The 22,674-nt window shown below is 41.6% G+C and overlaps 1 protein-coding gene across 3 annotated transcripts; it reads right to left on the reverse strand.

Moving 5' to 3' along the window:
* Positions 1–878: 878 nt before the first annotated feature.
* On the reverse strand, positions 879–20,277 carry ilf3b (interleukin enhancer binding factor 3b). 3 transcript variants are annotated; one of them, XM_051941073.1, is made up of 18 exons: positions 20,155–20,277; positions 18,025–18,122; positions 16,710–16,930; positions 16,449–16,623; positions 13,176–13,323; positions 11,724–11,815; positions 10,428–10,523; positions 9,504–9,615; positions 9,266–9,363; positions 9,074–9,185; positions 8,856–8,969; positions 7,408–7,613; positions 7,095–7,259; positions 6,727–7,008; positions 4,422–4,554; positions 4,256–4,303; positions 2,319–2,738; positions 879–1,714 (listed from the first exon to the last, which is right to left on the reverse strand). In XM_051941073.1, exons 2-18 carry the CDS (start codon positions 18,025–18,027, stop codon positions 1,584–1,586), a joined length of 2,556 nt encoding a protein of 851 aa, XP_051797033.1. In that variant the 5' UTR covers positions 18,028–18,122; positions 20,155–20,277; the 3' UTR covers positions 879–1,583. The 3 variants fall into 3 exon arrangements, with proteins under 3 accessions (XP_051797033.1, XP_022052163.2, XP_051797034.1); XM_022196471.2 differs by lacking the exon at positions 20,155–20,277 and adding an exon at positions 19,786–19,912; XM_051941074.1 differs by lacking the exons at positions 879–1,714; positions 2,319–2,738; positions 20,155–20,277 and adding exons at positions 2,855–3,736; positions 19,786–19,912.
* Positions 20,278–22,674: the final 2,397 nt, after the last annotated feature.

Below are 22,674 nucleotides of genomic sequence, written 5' to 3' on the forward strand. Positions count from 1 at the left end.
TTCAGATATCTCTGCAACCGCTGAAGTCAGGATAATCAAACTTGGCACTGAAGATCGGTCTAAGGTCCCCTGCTCAGTTGTGGAGTTACAGGTCAGCAGATCAAGTAGGGAGGGAGATACGTATGATGATCTAAATTGATACATATTGCATCAGTTGTATAGGGAGGACAGGGTTTTCGCCAGCAGAGGGCGGGGTTCTGCCCTCTACTGAGGGCTCATCGAGTTTGCTCTTGCTCAGTCTGTGGGCAGCCAACAGGCGTTCAGGAGGTGTATTAATGGTTCTGCAAAATTCAGCAGATTATGGAACCGCTGGGACTGTAAAGAGGAAACGAGCAGGTGATGAAACTTTTGAAATTGCTGAATCTGGTCCAAGAGAGACAATTTGGGCTCAGACAAAGAAACCAGTACTGTCTGAAATTGGACTGCAGTATGTTTTACAGTATTCCACAAAACAACACAGCCACCCCCCATTCAGTACAACAACCACGTTATTAACCACGCCCGACAGGTAGGTCAGCGGGGTTATTGCATTCGGTGCGGTATCTGGCTGGGTAAGTATGCATGTATGTGGCTATGTCCGGTCCGATATCTCTGCAACCGCTGAAGTCAGGATAATCAAACTTGACACTGAAGATCGGTCTAAGGTCCCCTGCTCAGTTGTGGAGTTACGGGTCAGCAGATCAAGTAGGGAGGGAGATGCGTACCATGATCAAAATTGATACATATTGCATCAGTTGTATAGGGAGGACAGGGTTTTCGCCAGCAGAGGGCGTGGTTCTGCCCTCTACTGAGGGCTCATCTAGTTAATTTATAGAAGCTGCTGAAGCTACATTTCTTGTTTCCTATTTTTACAAATTCTTGATACTTTATGCCAAAACTCTAATTCAGATTTTTATTTAAAATACAAAAAAAATAAATACAAACACACGTGTTAAACATGAACAGGAACAAACCCCACCCTCTCCAAAAACTGTGCTCGGCAGAAACGTGGATTCAGCATCAGAATGTGGGAGAATCCTCCAGTTAATCTCCAAAACCATTTATTAAAATAACTACATCACATTAGGTAAATTACAAAATAAGCTAAAATTACAAGCATTGAAGAAAAAAAAGAAGGAGCTATTCGGGGTCCATTGAATCGTTACAAAAAATACAACAACCTTTGTAGTTTAAAACTACAAGATTTAACTAGTTTCACATGGAAAAAAAGTCGTGGCCACACAACTCTTTAGTAAGAAAGGAAAACAAAGTCAGAACTAGCAAGTAATTGTCGCATCAGCCTTCATATTTTGCGATGAGACTGAGGACTGGTAGCATAGGTTAAGAAAATCAAAATAAGCCAAAAACACAAGACTAAGCACTGACCACTGAAACAGAACACTAAACTCAGCCCCAGTTCAGCTCTGACACTTCAAAAGTCCACACATCTCAAATGTGCCCACATGTGCTACACAGAAACCCAAAAGCACATAAGAAGCAAACATGGAAAAAGGCAGAGAGCACAGGCAAGCCGTCGATCACTTTCTTTGGAGAAGGCTTGAGACACTGATGCAGGGTGCTTGGAGCAGACGGAGCGCTTCAGTCTATCTGTACTGGTAGCTCATGCTGCCGTCTCCTCGGCCGTAGCCCACTGGGTTGTGGTACTGAGAGTGGTTGGTGCCGAAGCCCTGGTTGCCGCCTCCCTGGGAGTTGTAATTGGACTGGCTGTTGAAACCTTCAAGAGGAAAATGTGGGACCATTAGTCAAGGTTTTACAAAACAATAGGACAGGCATGGAGTCACTTTAATTAAAGGTCACAAAATTGAGCAATCATGTAAATACTTTGGACCATAATTGACAAAACATTGAACTTTGATGAAAAGTGGAAGTTTGTCTGCAACGAGGGCCATCAGCGACTTCACTGCCTCAGAAAACTTCCTTCCTTCCTTCCAAACATTTTTCATAACCCGTCTCCTATCTGATCTGTGTCCACACAGCCTGCAGTTCAGTCGAAAAGTCTCTTGAATTTTTGTCATGCGATTAGCGGTCACAGCAGAGTCAGTAATGGCCGCTCAGTTGTGCCAAGGACCACCGATTTGTTTTTCACGGAATCTGATGCTAACATGTATTTTTGGAAAACCTTTCAATGAGACATGTAGAATAAGGCGGTATCGATGAAATATCACAATTTTAAGCATATATTTGCCATATTATATAACAACACCTGACACATGATGAGTTCAAGGACCATCACAGATTTATTAATTAACAGCTTGCCTTTCAAACCCACCGCTGGGTTCTGGGATTCAGAGGATTAAAAATAAAACGCTTTAACTTGCCTTCATAACTGTAGTCCTGGTTATCTCCAGCTCCTCCGGTCACCTGGCTCGGGTAGGCAGTGCTGTATGAATATCCTCCTGCGCCCCCCTGGTTCTGGTTGAAGCTCTTCTTGCCCTGCCCATACCCCTGGCCGTACTGGTTGTAGGAGCCCTGCCCTGAGGGGCTGCTGGACTGGTAGCCTCCTGCAGGTCCACTGTTTGCCCCCGGGGGACCTGGGAAGGTTGGCTTCCCTCCCTTGTGCATCGGGGGTTTCTTTTTGGGGGCTTTGTTGGCGGGCGTGGCAGTGTAGGCTCCGTCACTCTGGTAGTAGGAACCGTAGGAGCCCGGTGCTGGTCCTGGTGCTGTGCTGGCTGGAGGGCCACCTGACGGGCTGGCTGATGCTCCGGCTCCTCCGTTTGTACCACCGTTGTTGTAGTAATCTGGGAAATAACAGAAGGGCACAGTCTTAAAACGAGCTTAACGTGGGATTGGTTCCATTATTTGGAAAACATTCTTTTCATGCACTCAAATTAAATCAGACCGTGTAGCAGCACAGTAATGAATGATGTCACATTTATTAAAAAATAAAATAAAATCAAAACATATAAAAACAGCTAAAGCACGAAGTCTTCCCTTCCCAAATATACATCAGATTCTTCCAGTCTGTGTGCCAACAGCCTCAGTTCTTCAGTGCCTAACACTGCAACAGATGGGCTGGTCCAACTACCAAACGCTGCCGTAGCAGGATCGTCATGCATTCAGTGTAGCTGTGACTAAACAGTGTAGCCGATATGACAAAGAAACAGATTTTTACACAAACAACGTGGCCATGTTTAAAAACAAAAAAAACAGCAAAAACAGAAAATACAAAATAAGCTCAATCATGACCGGAAGTGACAGAAAGGCATTAAAACAGAAACAGATCACGGTAAGATTTTCTCAGTCCTCTCGTCCACGTAAACACGATGGAGACAGAAAGTGGAGACCGGGCTGTTGTGGTCCTGACAGTAATCCAGAAAGGCAGTATGTTGTCCGGCTCCCACAGGCCTTCACTTCATCATGCTCCAGAAACAAAGCCCCGTCCCCGGCATGAAGGCGTTCTGCTTTGAACCGGTCCAGGCGTTCGGGTACATCCACGGCAAGTTGGGGGGCAGAAGGTGTCTTACGGCTACATGCATGCAGTGGCAGATCGTCTCCCCGAGGTGTCAGGAAATGACAAGTGGATTTGGCAAGACGGGACAGAGGGTTGTTGTCACGTTATTCCCATGGCTGTGGACTTGGTGATGAAGGGTGTTCGTGATGCTGCTGGAACACTACTTAGTATTTTTGTCCATTTTTTTTTTTTTTTTTCATCCTCTCTAGTTTTTGATTTTCTAAGACTGGGGGAAGATCTATGTCGCAAACTCGTGGTAGCCATAGCAGTCTGAGACAAAGTCACCTAAAGAGTGAGACAGGGCAGAGAAGGGAAAAAATATCAAAATTAGATTGCTTATTTTGTTTTGTTTTTCTGCCTTAAAGGTGGCAGCAGTTCAATGACTTGTTTGGTCGGATTGTTTTCAAACTGTTTGCTGTAATTTTTTCTTTTTTTTTTTTAGATTTCTCTGCTCCTGTCACGCTCAGGTAGGTCAGTCCTCAGAACAGGCTGCCAGAAGAAAGAAAGGGGGTACTCATAAGAGGGGGGGGGCTAGTCAAAAAACAGATTAAATCCTGTGGCTTAAAGCAGAGAAATGTAAAATCACTGAGCTGGGAACATCCCAGCATGTTGGATTAGCACAATACGGAAGAGAGGATGCTTTATAGGATACAATGTCTCCCCGCAGGCCGTGCTGCGGGACACATCACTGACTAGCCGACACATTGGAGGACAAATTTGATTGGAATCGTCACATGGTAAACGACGGCCTAAGAGCACATTCCCAACCGCACCAGGATCAGAAAAGTTGAAATAAATACTCACTGTATCCGGAGTTAGCGTTGTTCCCGTAACCGTACGTTCCAAAGCCACCTGGGAGGAAGACACAGATTTAATATGCAGACTTAACACTATGAATCATCTCTGCAAGCTTTCTACCGGTAAATACAGCACGTGTGATAAAGTTAAACTGTTTTTTTTTTTTTTTTACCTCCTTGGCCATATCCTCCTCCATTATTGAAACCTCTGCCTCTTCCACGACCCCTTCCTCCTCTCCCTCTGCCTCTGGGTGAAGCTGCATCTCCCACTCCAGAGGCTCCCATCATGCCAAACCCGGGGTTGTGCTAAAGAGGAAACAATCGCTTAAAGTCAAACTAAAATGGGAATAATACTAACATGTGATCAATACTAAATTCACTGTAATGACACAGACATCATGCACTTTTTCTATTTTGATCAAAGGTGATAGTGATGATTATCGAGGTGGGTGCTACCCATGAGAACAGTCACATTGCTAGAACGCTTTAGAAGTCCGTACATGAATTTACAAGACCTACAGTGGTGGAAAAATGGTGGACACCCCAAACATTTATATTGCAGTTTCAGACAGTTTCTTTGTCTGAAAAAATTTGGCAAAAAAAAATCCCTAAATTTCTAAAAATTTGCAAAACCTTGAGGAAGAAAATTCTAAGAATTCCAGAAGTTTCCCTTAAAAGTTTCATTTTAAAAAAAATCCCCCAAATTTGGCAAGAAAATTCTTGGAAATATTTCCAAAAAATGAATAAAAAGCTTCCAAAAAATCCTAAAAATATCTAAAGTAATCACATGTATATCAGTAAAACGTCTAATATTTTCTTGAAGAACATTCACAAAAAAAAAAAATCAACCAAAATCCAACTAATTTCTCTGGATTTTGGTTGATTTTTTGCAAATTTTCTTAAGAAACCTTTTTAACATTTGCGTTTTTCTCACCAAAAAAATGTTCAAAGATTTCCCAAAAATGCTGAAAATATGGACATCAGAAGTTTCACTGTGAAAATATTTTTTTCCACATTTTCAAACTTTAAAACGGGTCAATTTGACCCGCGGGACGACACGAGAGTTATCAACCACTCTTTGGTCTTCAAGGGCAATTTCTTTGACTACAAACACAGCCATAATACTAAACGAATCCTAAAGAAAGCCATTAAAAACTTAAAATTGACTGGTCCCATAAAAATAACAAATTTAGAGTATTGGGTCATTTTGGTAGAATTTATTTTTTTTTTAGCTTTTCTTGCAAACAATAAACAAAAACATATAATCTGTATTTGTTTGTGTCTGTCTAATGCAGCCACACCTTTTGAAACACAAAAAAGACTTTTCCACAAATATTTCATGACAATATTTGAGATTGTGTAAAATTTTAAGGGTGTCCAAAAACTTTTTTCCACCACTGTATACGTCCACTGATCAGCCAAAACATTCAAACCACTGACAGGTGAAGCGCTGATAATACAGCTACTACGTAATATTCTGATAGGAAAACTCAGGTCCAGCATGCATGTAGATGTAGATTAATTCAGCGGGTGTAGATTGCAAGTGCAATGCTTTCTCTTCCCCCTTTGCTATCTGTGTTACCGTTTATAAAATCCACTTATCTACAGAAAACAAGCAGAACCACCATCACCAGGCAGAAACCTACTCCACTGAAAATTTCCATTTTTGCAAATAATTGAGGTCATGCAGTCAGACAGGGCTGCTATTCCCCCCTGGTGGATTATAATAACAGTTGCCCCATCAGAACAACAGCAGCCAAGTGTGACTAATGTGGATTGTACTTTAACACAAACCACCCATCTACACGTTGTTACAGAGCAAGCACAAAATGAATGGCAAGAGCACTGCAACAACTAAATGGGAACAGCTCAAGGAACATGACAAAGAGATGCTGACCCAGCCTCCTTATCCACTCTTATTGAAGTTCTGAAGGACGCATTCGATGAGCCCGATAAACTAAAGAATCTGCTGCCAAAGTCCAGGCGCTAAACACCACAGTGCATCCTCTGAAGTCCAAGTACAAACTACTTTTGCAGCACAAGGAGGACTAGCACAATGCTAGACATGTTGTGTTATTATTGTGGCTGGTCAGTCTGTTATGGTTCACAGACACCGAGAAGGTAAAGTGGAGAGTAACGTAATGAGTGTGGACGTCATAGATGGTACAAAACAATGACTAACAGCACTGGCCATCATCCCAGAAAACAGTGTGGAGCTGCTGCACCGCAACTGATTTCACTGGACCAGTCTCAAAGCATAGCCTTCATCAAAGGAAGGAAAACGCACAAAAAAAATAAATAAAAATCACTGCACCCACCCAAATAACCCTGATATAAGCAGCACTACCATTGCTTACAATTACATACGCAAGCCAAAACACACACATGCATTTTTATTTTAGTTCAACTTTAAATATGCTTTTGCAATTCTAGTCAAGACTTGCAAAAAAAAAACAAAAACCCTAAAACATTCCTTACCATGGGGGGTCCCTTCTTCTTCTTAGCAGCTTCGGTCACAGAGCCCTCGGGGTAGAGTCGCTCCAAAGCGGCCAGAGCTGCAAACGCCTTGGCCACCTTTTTATTGGGTCCTGTTCCCTGGAACTTCTGCCCGTCAATCTCCACCTCCATGACAAAGCGTTTGTCGGGGCATCCTCCGGTCTCTGAGATGAGCTCGTATTTGAGGCCGCGGCGCTTCTCGTTCAGCTCCATCACGGGGTTCTTGCCGTGTTTTGTTAGGATCGGTCCCCGATCGGCGATCACCTTGACGGAAACCAGAGACGGTGAGCAAGATAAGAAGGTTCAGTCGTACAGGAAAACACCCAAACAACGCTCGCTGACACACATACCTCCACATCGTCTGCGTTGGCTGCTCCTGTGGCAGCAGTGGGAGTTTCCACTTTTGCCACTGGCCTCAATTCTTCCACAGCGGTTGCTACTACTGCCTCCTCTAATTTCACCGGCTCAGCAGTCTTTACTTCCACTCCAGTGGGCAGGCCCATGTCCTGCAGGACCTGAGAGCGCACACACAGATTCACTGTGGTTTAAAAAATTGCAAGGAAGTGTGTGATAACGAGAACTGCTGGTATAGGATGCTGGGTTTGAGCCGACGATGAAACCCAACACGTTTATTCGAAACGTTCCTGCAAATGCTGCGCTCACCTTTACAGCCACGTGTAACTTGGCAGTGCGCTTTGACGGACCAGAAGCCTCAAAGCTCTTTCCATCCACTTCTACGGCCATGGTGAAAACTGGCACATGAACCGGGCCAGTCTGCGATATCAGTTTGTACTGCAGGCCGGGCTTCAGCTGATTGAGTCTCATTAGGGCATTCATAGCCTGGGGAGGCTCGGCTTTCTCTTCAGGAGCTGATGGAAGGGACAAGAACAAAAGTATTATAGAACCAGTAAAGGCAAACAGTCACTAGAACTACTACTTCTATGTGTCTGCCAACCAGACACATAGACGACTGAAAAAACTGAGCAACATTTAGCCAATAAAATGGATTCAGAATAAGTAAAATTGGCTATCTTGTGGCTTTGACAGTAAAAAAACCCCGCATCAGATAGAAAAAGCGAGACATTTTAAAAGGTGGAGCTGTCACACACGTCCATATCTGAGCAATCATCAGTTTCAGGGCAGCCATACAAGATTACTGTCACCATTTCAGTGCCCGGCAAAATATGACATATGGTTACAATCTCCCCTTCTGTTTGGTGGAATAGTGGCCAGAAAAATGTTTTGCAGAACATTATGCTGTCTTGGTGAAGTTTGACAGTAATCTCATCAGTCTATCTTTGAGTCCAAGTGAACATTTGGGCCAATTTTGAAGAAGTTCCCTCAAGGCATTCCTGAGATACTGCGTTTACAAGGCTGAGACTGAAGGAAAAGCGTCATTCCTCTGGCTACAGTTATCACTGGAGCAAAGGGATAAATATAGACTGAGCAGCACCAGTTAATCTGTTGGCCTCATTTTAATCAGCTGAAGTATCAAAAAATAGTGAAAAACAGAGGAGATACTGGTGGCTCAAACAGAACCTTAATTATCCTACTTAACCCTCCTGTTGTCCTCGTTTACGGGCACCAAAAATAAGGTTTCATTGTCTGAACAAATACAAAAATTCAGCAAAAAAAGTCCCTAAATTTGTCAAAATTAGCAAAACCTTCAGGAAGAAAATTCCATTAATTCCTTAAAAGTTTATCTTAAGAGTTGTATTCAAAAAATTCTCCCAAATTTGGCAAGAAAATTCTTGGAAATATTTTCAAAAAATGAGTAAAATTCTTACAAAAAAATCCTAAAAATATCTAAAGTGGAAACATCAGTAAAACTAATATTTTCCTTCAGAATGTTCACATAAAAAAAAAAATCAACCAAAATCCAGCTAAATTCTGTGGATGTTGGTTGATTTTTTAGTGAATGTTGTTAAGAATCATTTTTTACATTTATTTTTTCCAATCAAAAAAATGTTCCAAGATTTACCAAAAATGTTGAGTTTCACTGTGAAAATTTATATTTTTTCCCACATTTTCAAACTATAAAACCGGTCAATTTTGACCCGCAGGACAAAACAAGGCTTAAAAGGAATAATTGATCAAAATTGCCGACTTACATTTCTTCTGCAGCTTTTTCTTCTTTTTATTGGGACTCTTGTCATCAGTGCCCTCCTCTTCCTCAATGGGCCTCTTCATTGGCGGGGCATAAGCCGTGCTGGGCGGGATTTGCACTGAATCGCAACACACAAAGCAATTGACAGCATTAAATCGAAGAAAGCACGTCTTTACTGTGATGATTGTACTTAAATCTCACGGGTTACAAAGCCTGACTCACCTGTGTAATCAATTGGAGTCTCACTCCGAGGTTTCTTGGGCATTTTGGAAGGGAGGGGATCCATTCCAAGCACTTTGTGAAGCTGTCCGAAAGCTGACAGCCTTAAGGCATGCTGAAGATACACGGGACATGGCGTCAATTCCACATTTGCTACACTGCGAAAACGCCCACACACAGGTCTGTTCTACTCACTTGTGCGCTCGCTGTGATGTCCTCTCTCTGCTGTTGGTCCAAATGACTGATGGCATCTGTGGATTCCTTCTCACACGGATCAGAGATTCCAGCACCATCTGCAACATGAAAGGGAAAAAAAATGACAGTTTCGGGTTTTGTTTAGAACACAGAAAACGAACTGAGCGCTCAGGATGAAAGAGCACGGCGACAACGGCTCGATTAAGCGACGTTCGGAGGAGACGTCCCACTTGCGTACCTGCCATGAGGATTCCTGAAGCCAGACACTCTAAAACTCTCCGTAGAGCTTCTCCTGCCCCCATGGGCCGGTTCCCTGTGCCAATGGCTTTCTCACAGATCAGCTCCAGTGGCTGCAAAGCAGGAGAGAGAGGGAGACTCTTTGTCTGACGATGCTATTTTTAAGCTCGGCCGCTAACACACAGAGATTTTAGGTCACTGCGTTAGATAGTGTGATTGGGGCGCCGTGATTTTTTTTGGCTCCAAACAGACAAAGCATTACCAAATGAACTGTTAGCTGTATTTAAAAAAAATTGAGAGCAAGGGAATCAATCTAGAGGAAACTCCACCTCCACCTTGTGTCATCCTGTGGGTCAAAATTGACCCGTTTTAAAGTTTGAAAATGTGGAAAACAATCTATATTTTCACAGTGAAACTTCTGATGTCCACATTTTCAACATTTTTGGGAAATCTTTGAACATTTTCTGGTGGAAAAAAAAGAAATGTTTCTTAAGAACATTCACAAAAAAAATCAACCAAAATCCAGCGAAATTCGCTGGATTTTGGTTGATTTTTTGTGAATGTTCTTAAAGAAAGTATTCCAAGTTTTACTGATAAATATGTAATCACTTTAGATATTTTTAGGATTTTTTTGGGAAGATTTCTATTGATTTTTTGAAAATATTTACAAGAACTTTAATGCAAAATTTGGGGGCTTTTTTTAAATAAAATTTTTAAGGGAATTATTTGAATAATACCTTTGAAGGAATTATTGGAATTTTCTTGCTGAAGATTTTGTAAATTTTTAGTAATTTGGTGAAATTCTTTTTTGCTGAATTTTTGGATTTTTTTTCCAGACTAGGAAACAATATTTTTTGGTGCCCGTAAATGAGGACAACAGGAGGGTTAAGTAGAGCGATGCTACGTGGAGGTTTCTTGGACTCACCCAGCCACGGAGCGGGGCCCAGGTGGGTACTCGGGCGCAGAGGTCCCTTAGGATCCGGATGACAATGACACAGGAGCGCAGCCCGTTGGCTCTGGCCTGGGGACACAATCAGGGAGGGGGGGGATGGAGGGGCATGAGGTGGATAAGAGGCTTTAGTCCAAAAAGAAGACCGTGTGAAAAATAAAGCAAAGATAAACATCCAAATAAAGAGAAATGAAAAAAATGAAGCCACACAGACTAGAACAGCTTAGCTTTGTCATTATGGATATGTCCAGAGATATTAGATGACAGATAATGTCTGATCACTTCATGTAAAGTCTAATTATAATCATTCACATTCATGTCTGGAAGTCAGTAGCCAATAGCAGTGATGTTGTGGTTAACAGATGTAAAACATTTGTTTGTGAGGAAGACAACATGCGTGTGACTTCAAGTTCAGGAGAAAAAGAGTGAAGAAAGCCACATCAAACTTAATACCAGCTTTAGTGTGAGAGAAAAGTGAACTAGTTGTTTTTTTCTTTTTAAAAAGGGGATGTGCTTACGTGTGCTGTCATTGAAACAGGTCGTAGTTGAATTAGTGGCAACAGAATTTAAAAGTATGACTCAAGGTGCAATATTCCCGTTGATTTTGTGGCACACAGTAACAGAAACAGCCAGAGAGCAGGAAAGGTTGAGGCCACATACTCTACAAGAACAAGCCGCAGAGATGTAGCGCTGATTGTTTTAGTGTGAAAGCCAGAGATGATACAGGCGACAACGCGAGGATGAATTTTATCCAAAGATGGCTAGCTACAAAGAACAGTTTCTCTTCAAAACTACCAAATGGGGCAGCAAAGAGTGCTCTACGAGTAGCTTGCATAGATATGAAAATAACAACAACTCACTCACAGCAACACTGACATTATAGAAATATTGCACCTGGACAGATGATGTATTAGTCCCAGATAGTTTACTGATTTGAGTTAGGCAACTGCTGAGCAAAGTGAGGAAACAAATGAACTCAGGGGACTAAAAAAAAGCAACAATGAACTGTTTTGTTGTTTAAAAATGGTGCTGCGATAGAACCTGTTAAGTGAGCAAAGCAACTCTACAACAGTGTAATGACAAAGGTTTCCTAAGAAACAAACATCGAGGTCATCAAGTATTACTACAGAAGGTACACTTTGAAAGAGTAAAGAAATTTTAAAAACAAAAAAAACACATGGAACGCCCAAATAAAAGACAAAAGAACAAACAGCATAAAACCAAACTGAAAACTACTTCTGTTTTAGAGACAAATAAAGACAAGGTCCAAACCTGGAACCACTTAGCGTGGCGTAGAGAAGCCAAGGCAGTTAGGCATTTCTGCCTGTCCAGAACATCCGGGGGATCGTTGACTGAAAGCGTTTCTATTGGCAGGTGGAATAAGAAGACAAGGTACAGTTTGACCAAGGGGAGTTCTGTCAGGCGGCCAGGGGGAACACAGGCAGCCTTCCCAAACCACAGGCAGGAGGGGGAAGGGGAGGGGGACCCCTCCACTGGAGAACCACCAAACGCTCTCAACCTCCCAGTTAATATGGTTTTGCACGGCCCGGCACCCTACAATTACTTAAACCCCACCAGAAAGACTGTAGTGTGGAGTGCGTTGACTAAAAGATCCCGGAAAGTAACCCCTAATGTACAAAAATGTGATTTATAAAGGGACTATTGGCTGTATCAAATGGGAGGTTGTCTCTCCAAGTCAAATGGATGCTTTAGTTTGAGAGACTAAAACTTTTCTTTTCTGACGTTAACAGGAGGTAGAGCCCCTCCCCTTTGCCCCTATACTGGGTACACTGCACTTTGCCCCTTCCGAGACAGAGAGCGGCCAGTTGGTCAAAGGTCCAGCGTCCCTAAAAATTGACAAACTAGAAGGCTTGACAGAGAGAATCAGAATTGGAACCACAGGCAGAAGTTATCAGATGCACAAAAGGTGGGTATCAAAACAGGTCCACACTGCAGCAAAACTGATGGCTTAATAAAAACGGACCCAAACTGGGCATCACTGTGAGCACGGGGCTACAGATAAGGTCAAGGATCAACACCTGCTGAAACTGAGATTCTCACTCCTGTTGAGAGCTCTCAGAAAGTACAGAAGATCGTAGAAAACTCACTTTGTTGTCGTCAAGCTACAATTAAGCTGAGCAATTCGATACGTATTTGCATATAGGTTTATGCATTTATTGCACGCCGAATTCAAGTGTCCCGTGTCGTTATCTGCAACCCTGAGCCTTCCCTGCCAAGGAACATCAGAGACAGTCAACAGCCCACTGCTGGGTCGAACAACCAAAGACAGCTTCACCGCATGTTTTTGCTACTCATTTTTGCTGCAATGCAAACCGTTCATCATCAATGATAAAACACATGCAAACAAAGTGGTCTCTCTTTTTTGTATTTGTTTAAATTCTCAGTAAGCCTTCATTTCGTTGGTGACCTTGATCATCATGGGGGAAGAGAAAGCCATGTCTTCAGCAATCAGTAAACTACCTGCCCTATACTGTATATTGGGCCATCAAAAATGTACAATTACATTACATGGAACTACGAGAGTGTCTAGAGAGCTATAAGCATAGCACAGTTTCATTATGTGACGGTGCGTTCTTGTCCCCTAGCTCCATTGAAGGCCCAATAAACAATATCTGTCTAGTCTGGTTGCCTGCCTGGCCTCCCTGCTGGAGGATGGGCGCCACTAAAAAAAGAAAACACTGAGGCCTTTGTGTAGGGGCTTACCTCCGGCTGCGGTCCTCTCCATCTCTTCGCGAACCACAGGGGATGTCAGGTGAATTGTGAGGGTGAGGGGCGGCTCCTTGGTGTTCTTTATGACGATGCTGGCCTCACGGATGTGCTGGGTCACCACGTACTTGTCGTCTGTGATCAACTGTGGAAGAACAAAGCGTTTCAGACACACAAAAGACACGGTTTGATGCTGAGAATCAGACTATCCACAGCTCCAGAATAAGGTTTTACAGTTGGTGGCACCATCTCTGACACAAAAGAAGGACTCTGTGTTGTCCTAGGAAAAAACAAAAATCCTGTTTTAAAGGGGAAGTGTCGAAAAGAAGACGGGCCGAATAGTCGGATCCGTTTGTCTGGTCTCCTGGGTCCACATTTTGCCCTCGTTTAGTCTTTAGTTAAACTGAAGAACTCCCAAACACCGGTCTTCAGCATCTTGTCTTGTGTTTGTGCAACGAAGTGAAGCGTGGCTTCAGAGTCGGCAGCTACCCGGCCATTAGGGTGGTGTTTACAAACACGAATGGAGGAGCCGAAATGAGCCGAAGAACACGGCGGGATGAGCCGAAATGGGCCGAAGGCGCAGGGAAGAGACGAGCTCCGAATATTTTCGTCTGGGGGGAGGAGGGAGTGATCACATCGACATATGTGTATATGTTATAGACATATGTATATATGTATATGTGTGTGTGTGTGTGTGTGTGTGTGTGTGTGGGGGGGGGGGGGTATTCGGATACCAAAATTAATATCCGGATAGTGCCGTGGCGAACAAATATTCGGGTCCAGCCCTAGTGAAAACAGACCCCAGGTTGTAAAAAACCGAAGTTCCCCTTTAAGAACTTTTTGTTTATGGTTTGTATAGTTCTCATCTAATCTCATCTGTAAAGCTGTGTTTGAAGCAAATTATGGCAATTTAAAGCAACAATTACCTTCACTGCTGATACTTAAGTCTGTTAAAGCTGCTTTAACCCTCGTGTCGTCCTGTGGGTCAAACTGACCCGTTTTAAAGTTTGAAAATGTGGAGAAAAAAAAACAATATTTTCACACTGAAACTTCTGATATCCACATTGTCAACATTTTTGGTGGAAAAAAAGAAATGTTAAAAATGTTTCACAAGAAAAACAACCAAAATCCTGCAAAATTTGCTTGATTAACCAAATTTCTGAAAATTTGCAAAACTTTCAGGAAGAAAATTCAAATAATTCCTAAAAAGTTTCCCTTAAAAGTTTTATCTTAAAAAAAAAAATCGGATCTCAAATTAATATCCGAATACCTCCGTCACGACCAAATATTCGGACATTCGGGTCCAGCCCTACTGGACAGGTAGCTAAATGAGATCGAGAACCCCAACAGCAGCTGCATGAACGGCTAACAGGCCAAAGTCGGCTGGTTAACTTTCAAAATAACATATTTAGATGCAGCACCTTTAAAAACAGACTGCTAAATGTAAAAAGCGTCACAAAAATTACTGTATTTAAGCGCAAGTTAACATCTAATGTCTTCTTTTGCTTTAATGACGCTGTGTTGTTATTTTAGATGCCTGGAGAATAATAACCGACACGTATAGTGAGATGCAAATTAGGCCCAACAGCAAATGTTTTCCTCCTGGTCAACTCAGACATTACATAAGCCTTGATTAAACTCCTCTTGCACAGATGCACACACCTGCGGACATCATAGACACACAGCTATTCCTCTACTTTCCCAGCTGCTGCCTCTATACATTTTCAGTCAGTCACATCCACATATTTCCCCACATACAGACCACTGCTGTAGGCACAAATTTTAGGGTGCACACAGAAGTACACGGAGGGGGCTACAGATGATGAAATTGACATCACACAAACCCTCAAAGATGCAAAAGCATAGCACTCATGAGGTGAAGTGGAGCATGGTGCAAACTGTAGATAACAGACAGATGTTCTAAACACACAGGAAACATACCCCGAGACAGAACTAACACGTATGTAATTCATCAGTAAGTAATCAGCGGATTGTTTTTCTGATTTAATTTTACACAAAAATGTCTCGGTTTGGTCATGGAAAATTTGCTACATAGTTCGGCTTTCTCACAGACATGGTTAGCATTCTGTTGACACCAAAAGCACACAGGAAGAGGGGATTATTTTTCAGGCAGGAGTCTGTATTTTACGGTTTCCTGCTGAAGTGTGTCGCCAGCAACAGCCATCCTGCACAACTTGCACACTGTGTATTGTTCTTGTGATTATTGTATCTCTGCCAAGGAAACTAAATGGGTCCAAATGCCAAAATACATATGCATTTTTTGCTTTTTCTGTAGCTACACTAAATGATTCATCCAACTCACTTATGCCTCTTACTTTCTCTACACTGTCTGAAGTTTTTTTTTAGATGTGCTTGCAGAAAAATAAGGCTCAATGGTATGCTTCATGACTGCCAACAAGTGAAACCTTTGAAATAAATCTCCTTACAATAAACTGGTTGCAAAACAAACCCAAGCAGATGCCGTCTACAACCAAGCTATAAGATTGGACTGAGATTGTTTGTCTGACCTTCAACACGTTAAAGCAAAAATTGTGGAACATGCCATCTATAATTTACCTGGTTCAAATTTTTGTCTTAACCTTCGTGTCGTCCTGCAGGTCAAAATCGACCCGTTTTCAAGTTTGAAGATGTGGAAAAAAATCTATATTTTCACAGTGAAACTTCTGATGTTCACATTTTCAATATTTTTGGGAAATCTTGGAACATTTTTTGGTGGAAAAAAAGAAATTTTGCTGGATTTTGGTTGATTTTTTGTGAATGTTCTTTAAGAAAATATTAGAAGTTTTACTGATATATATGTAATCACTTTAGATATTTTTAGAATTTTTTTGAAGATTTTTACTCATTTTTTGAAAATATTTCCAAGAATTTTTTTTGCCAAAAATGGGGAATTTTTTGTTTATTTTTAATGGAAATTTTTAAGGAATTATTGGAATTTTCTTCCTGAAGGTTTTGCAATTTTTTTTAGAAATTTGGGGAATTTTTGTGCTGAATTTCTGGATTTTTTTCAGACAAGGAAACATCCTTTTTGGTGCCCGTAAATGAGGACAAAAGGAGGATTAATAACATTAAACTTTATGTCTATAGCACAATTCACAAATAAAATAAAACTCAAAGCTTAACATTTAGGAATCTGACACTCGATTGTGAGACAGAAAAAATAATATTTGCATTGGCAGTGAAAATCCTGTATCAGTCGGGCTCTAATTTATTGCAGTATTTTGTGCATTAGCCGAGTTGTGTTCTTACCTTGAGTTGTGTAACAAGGTTTTCGGACACTTTCTTCAGCAGATTGATTGTGGGTTTCTCCTTACAGAGCAGCACCAGCTCTAGGTCCAGATCCCCCTTCAGTAACAGGCCCTTAGCAACAAGGCCCACCCTCATCACGCCACGCAGAGAGCGGGTCGCCTGATCTTTATGCTCACTTTCAATAGAAAAACACAAGAAAATTTAAAAATTAGATGTCATTATGCAAAGGGAATTTTTACTGACTGCAGGAAATGACCTCACCTTTCCTTATCAGCGTCCGTGCCATCAGAATCCGACTTAGAAGTTCCCTTCTCCTGTTTATCCAGCCAGTCAGAGACGGCCTTGAGGGCTCGCTCTGTGTGAGACACCATGTTCTGTACGCTTTCCAGTTCTTCCTGGGTTGGATAGATTGCCGAGTGCTTGGCCATGACATGGCGGTCGTCATTCATGAAGACACGCATGGAGCGGTGGCGCATCGGGGGCTACGGATTAAAAAACAGGAACATAGATTAAAGGAGAAATATTTGTCTGCTGAAGTAGGGTCAGAAATGACTAGTTTACACAAAACAGATCCTTAATAATGCTATTCCAAACCGAATGCAAGACAGATGCACACAGGAGGGACTTTTAACTGTCGGTTCCAAATCATAACCTCCAGTCTAGGTTTGATTAACACCTCACTGTCACTTGAAGCATTTAAATGCAACATCCATCCATCATCGATATACTGCTCAATCCTCATTAGAGTCATGGGGGGACTGGGGTCTATCCCAGCTGATTTAGGACAGGTTGCCAGTCTATTTCAGGGCTACAAATACAGACAAACATCACACTCACATTCATAGCTATGGACATTTCAGAGTTACCAGTTAACCTCAGCATGTTTTTGGACTGTGGGAGGAAGCAGAGTACCCGTAGAAAACCCACACATGCACAGGGAGAACATGCAAACTCCATGCTTAAAGATCCCGGGAAGGCGAACGGGGGATCTTCTCGCTGCAAGGCCAAAGTGCTAACCAGCCATTTTAAAGCAACACATTATTTCTATTTATGGGGTACTTCTTTCAGCTTCCATCCATGCGACAGATTTGAAAATGCTCCAGGTTTCATTCATTGAACTAATCCTTCTCTGTGAAAAACGCTCTCTGTCAACCCGGAAAGCGGCGATCATTAAGGTTAAAAGGCTCCACTTGATTATATTGAAAGACCTGTTCTACCTTTCACACACTTGACTTCGAATAATTAAAACACTGAAGAACAAGACCTCACGTCTCGGCCCAGCTTCTAACACCAGTGATTACACAAGCAGAGTGTACGCACAGGCAGCCAAAGCCAATTTAGAGGAGGGCGCTGATGTGGAAGCAGCAGCATGTGTTCCTAAAGCCCCAGGCAGACTGGAATGATAACAAGCTGGCTCCAGTCCTGTGACTTAAATTAGATGCGACACATTTATTTGTCCTGCTAACAATGACATTTAATACAAAGACCAGCGTGTCTTCTGACTCGCCTGCCTTTTGTTCGGTGACAAACACACGACAATAAGATACATACACCGAGAATGAAATTAAAACTTTACCATTGTCGTTCTGGAAACCGTGGTGACTGCTTTTGTCCGACGAATGACAGTATTAGAAAGATCTTCTTGGCAGTAAATGGCAATGGTGCTGTCCGTCTCTGCAGGAGGAAAACAAAATCAAACGTCACTGCGGGCTAGAGCTGCAACGATTAAGCAATTAAATCAGCTAGTTGTCAGCTACTACATCGCCAGCTATCTGAATCAATACACCTGAAACCATCTTCACTGAGGAAAATAATCGAGGCTTAATCAACAATTAAAATGATCATTAGCTTCAGCCCTTCTGTTGACAAAATCAAAGCCAACTGAAAACTGGCTCGATCAACAAAAGCACAGATGGCACCCATATCTGCAGATACAATAAATACTCCCGATACCACAAACACCTAATAGGGCAAAACAATTCACACTTTGTCATCGGAGACTCCGCGGATTGTCGGGGTTTTGATAAATTGGTCACCAGCTGCTGCGACATAGTTGGCACAGCAACACACGCCTCGGGCAACAAACACAGTCCTACTTTCACAGGCAGGAATGTGACTCAGTGTAAGAAGTAAACGTGTAGTAAAACTGACAGGCAAACCGCAGATATTTACACGTCAAAATGTCATAATGTAAGAAAGCAAGTGCTCCAACCAAGATTCTGCAAACTGTTCTTCCTCAGGGATTTATTTATCTTAAGCCCGATGTGATCTCTACCAACGCATGCAGTTGGATGTGTGCGCTTGCATGATAAAATGTACATGAAAGAGATCATTTGTGTTGCAAAAATACATATATACAATCTATAAGTTGTGATTTTTTTCTTTTTGCATGTAAACATTAGCTTCTTGTATTTACAAGTGCAATATTTATGTGTCCGTGCAATAATCATGTGTAGAGCAGGTGTCTAACCACAAACCGTTTCCACACTGTATATTTTGCCCTTATATTTCGGTTGTATACATTTCTTAGGGTGTGCTAATATGCCTTATATTGATTATTTTTAATGCTGCTATACGGATTGCAAAACTGATTTTTGTTGTTTTCTGTAACAGTGACAATAAAGATCTATTACATAGTCACTCAATGTACCAAGCCAAACCAGCTGAACATAAACAACTGATCTGCAGCTTTGACTTAGAAGTACATCACGATAAAACTATACTATATTGATCTTCCTCAACCAAAAATTAGGTTTGCTTGCTACGTTTTTCACAGATTTGGCTTTTAGATTGCACTGTTGTATCAGTTGTTATTCCTGCCAAGCTAATTAGATCTTTAACTGTTATTTCATTGGGGAAAAATAACCAAATTTGATTTTAAAAAGCTCTAATAAACGACTGATCCAAGTAGAGGTCAAACACATTACCTTCACGTAAGACTGACTGTTCCTCTGTGTTGTCTGATGCTGTGCAATTACAAAATGATGCGATCATAGTGGCGTTAGGGGGCGGGGAAGACTTTCATTCATTCACCTACTCTCATGCTATTTCTATATTTTAACTTACAATGAATAAAATTAAGTTCAAGTATAAACATCAACACTGCTCCTGTCAACAAGTCACCGAAGCGTAGCACCAACACCCACAAGCCACTGGTACACCTGTTAAATCTGGCACTGCACCTACGCTTTAACTTCAAGAGGATGAGAGAGTGTTTAAAAAAAAAAGCAGCTGGACCCGAACCCCAAAGCTCCATCAGGGGAATTTAAAAACAGACGCCATTTTAATTCGTTGCAGAGCGACTAGCTGCAGCTCCGACAAAAACCGTTCACCTTACCGTTTAAAGTGCCGGCATGCTCACCGACCCGCACAACACGAACACCACCTGTTATTTCCTTCCACCACAAACTTCTGTTTAAAACCAGACGCTCAACAGAAAGCTTAGTTGTAATTTGGACATCGGTCTGTTGCTTATCAGACACCAAAATGGTCGAGGAGACAAGACCGAGACCACAGACCTCAGCCACAGTTAGCATTAGCAGGTTAGCTCCGACAAACAAAGACAATTACATCAACTTCTCGGCAACACTGGGTCACGCTAGAAAGCGGGAACTAGCTTCTGTCGTCCTTCGGTATTCGCTCCCTTTCCATATGCTCAACCCTGCATATTTGAACTGCTAAATTTAGATATTTTCTCATTACTTACCGCTGTGGCGTTACTGCTAATGGACTGAGCCACACGCTAGCTCCCGGTCTCAGCAAGCAGGAGCGCAAGTGGAACCGCCCACGAGCTGAAAAGTGAGAACGCTCATTGGATGGAAGTTGCATGTGACTGCAGTTCTGACCAATAAAAAGACAGGGATGCCGAATTAGGGGCGTGGTCGTTGATGTGAAGTTGATAAGAATCGTCTCTCCACTCAACAGCTGGCTGATTCATTCAGCGTGTATTCCTGATGGATCAATTAATAATACAACACTGTTCTCACAATTACTGTTACGTCAGGCGGATTTAATTAAGTCTGAATGCATGAGAGTTTATGTGACAACTCTCCAGTCTACCTCCAAGAATGTTATTACAGTTTATTTTAAAGACAGAGATACTGGCATAGAAAATACTGCAGCAAGTTACAGCAAAATAAGTGCCAAGTGACTTAAATGCCATGTCATCAGAGTAAGAAAAGATTCACATTCTTGTGCTAATTAAGAAAACAAAGGTAGAAACAATATAATTTAAGAATATGGCATTGGAGGTGCATAGGATTGACACAAACATACATTCTTTACATGAGATTACCTTGTAAAATACATAATCAGTTTCTGTATTGCGACTTCAGATTGAGTGATAACATTACTTCACACAAGTAATTTAACTTCTGAAAAAACAACAACAACGCAGTTTCTCCAATGAGTTTTTGATGATTAACAAAAGTGGTGCAATATTTAACAGAGATGTGACCTGTTAAATCCACCCACCACTCACATTCACTGGTTGCAAAACAGGAACTATGTTATCTCTGTGGGCAATCTCACAGGTCAGGAAGTGTTGCTACGCAGACATCGATATTATGCTCTTTGGTCCCCTTCTGTTCAATCTTCTGTTCATGCTGCTGTTAAGATTAGACACCATAAATATTCAGATTATACTCGAATTCCACAGCTCTTACAAGAGTTGCATGCTACCTATAGACGATGTATGAACTGCTGGTGACATTTAGTTCTTCCTGTTTTTTTTTTTTGACTGATTTCACTCTGTTTGTGCGTCCGTTTGCAGATGCTAAATACATTTTTTCTGACTTTGTGCTTTATTCAACACGAAATAACTACTACAAGCTTCAAGGCAGAAGATTCATGGTCTTTACAGCTTATTTGCTTATTATATGTAATTTAAGCACAAAAAAACTCAATATGGACAAACCAGCCTCCAGGTGTTCTCACGTGACATCAGCTGACCCAGACATTTTCCAGAAGAGAAACTGCTTTCACGCTTGGCTGCGTCTCAAAAGCATAAATATCGACATTCATTCTGTTAAGACTGAGCTGAACTTGGTTGAGGGGCAGTTTTATGGCTCCATCTGGACAATTAAAGGGGAGCTCTGCAGCACCAGCAGCGACTTTGTTTAACCTTCAACCTACAGATCTGTTCGTCATTTTGTTCCTAAAAACTTCATATCATTGTTTTCTGTGTCTGTTTGAATTGGTACTTTGTTTGAGGTCCTGGTAGACCACAACTGGAATCACCCAACTTCCTGCCTGTGCAGCATTACCAGATGGAACTATTTTTCGAGTTTATCTTTGGCGTGGTTCTTAATTTAAAGCATCACCCACTATCAAGAGTTAAAGTAGACAGACACAACTCTAAATATGACTCTCTATAAAATAAGACGATGTTCAAAGTCTAGTAATTTAATAAGATGCTTTACGACTATGAAATTAAATGTTTATGTTGTTATAAAACGTAACACTAAAATATGTGTCAAGCGTGTGGTAGACATGTAGTCAGAGCATTATTTTTGGCATGAGAGGAGAGGTAGTTTGGTATGTAAGTAAAAGGATTTTTGGAAGTTTTCTATGCTTTGAGAGATCTAAGAAGTATTAGGCTGTAATCAGTCTACAATATATCTTTACAATATAGTTTCAAATGACATTTGTGCTGGATTTTGTGGCAACTATGACAAGCAGATAAAGATTATGCAGGTATAATGTTGCTGAAATTTTGAGATACACAAGTAAAGTTTACTTGATACCAGAATCATAGATTTTAAGTACTACCTGAAAGGCTTACAGAGGACTGACAGAGAGCATCCTCCCTACAGGGATCACTGTCTGGTATGGTAACAGCACACAGGCAGAGAGGAAGGCTCTCCACAGAGTCATAAAGACCGCAGAGAGGATTATTGGGACTAAGCCTCCATCCGTGGGCTCCACATACACCCAGATAAAGAGCATCATCAGAGACTCCCTCCATCCAGCTGCTCAAACACAAACACCTACAACCTCAGACACAGTACAGAGGACAGCATCATCACGTCTGTTTATGTGTACAAATGGCAAATAAAAATCTTGAATCTATTGAGGATTGTATTTGGGATAAAAAATGAAATTTGTTTTAACCTTCCTGTTGTCCTCATTTACAGGCATCAAAAAATATAGTTTCCTCGTCTAAAATCCTGTAATTCAGACCTCTGCGCCCGAGTACCCACCTGGGCTCCGCTCTGTGGCCGGGTGA

Source organism: Acanthochromis polyacanthus, chromosome 21, assembly GCF_021347895.1.
Source record: "Acanthochromis polyacanthus isolate Apoly-LR-REF ecotype Palm Island chromosome 21, KAUST_Apoly_ChrSc, whole genome shotgun sequence".
Lineage (NCBI taxonomy): Eukaryota > Metazoa > Chordata > Actinopteri > Pomacentridae > Acanthochromis > Acanthochromis polyacanthus.

Coding starts and splice junctions, on each gene's coding strand:
- ilf3b (XM_051941073.1), bottom strand. Junction 13,324..16,448: donor ACCTTGTTACACAACTCAAG/GTAAGAACACAA, acceptor GTTCTTCCACAG/TTGATCACAGACGACAAGTA. Junction 2,739..4,255: donor CAACGCTAACTCCGGATACA/GTGAGTATTTAT, acceptor GTTATTTCCCAG/ATTACTACAACAACGGTGGT.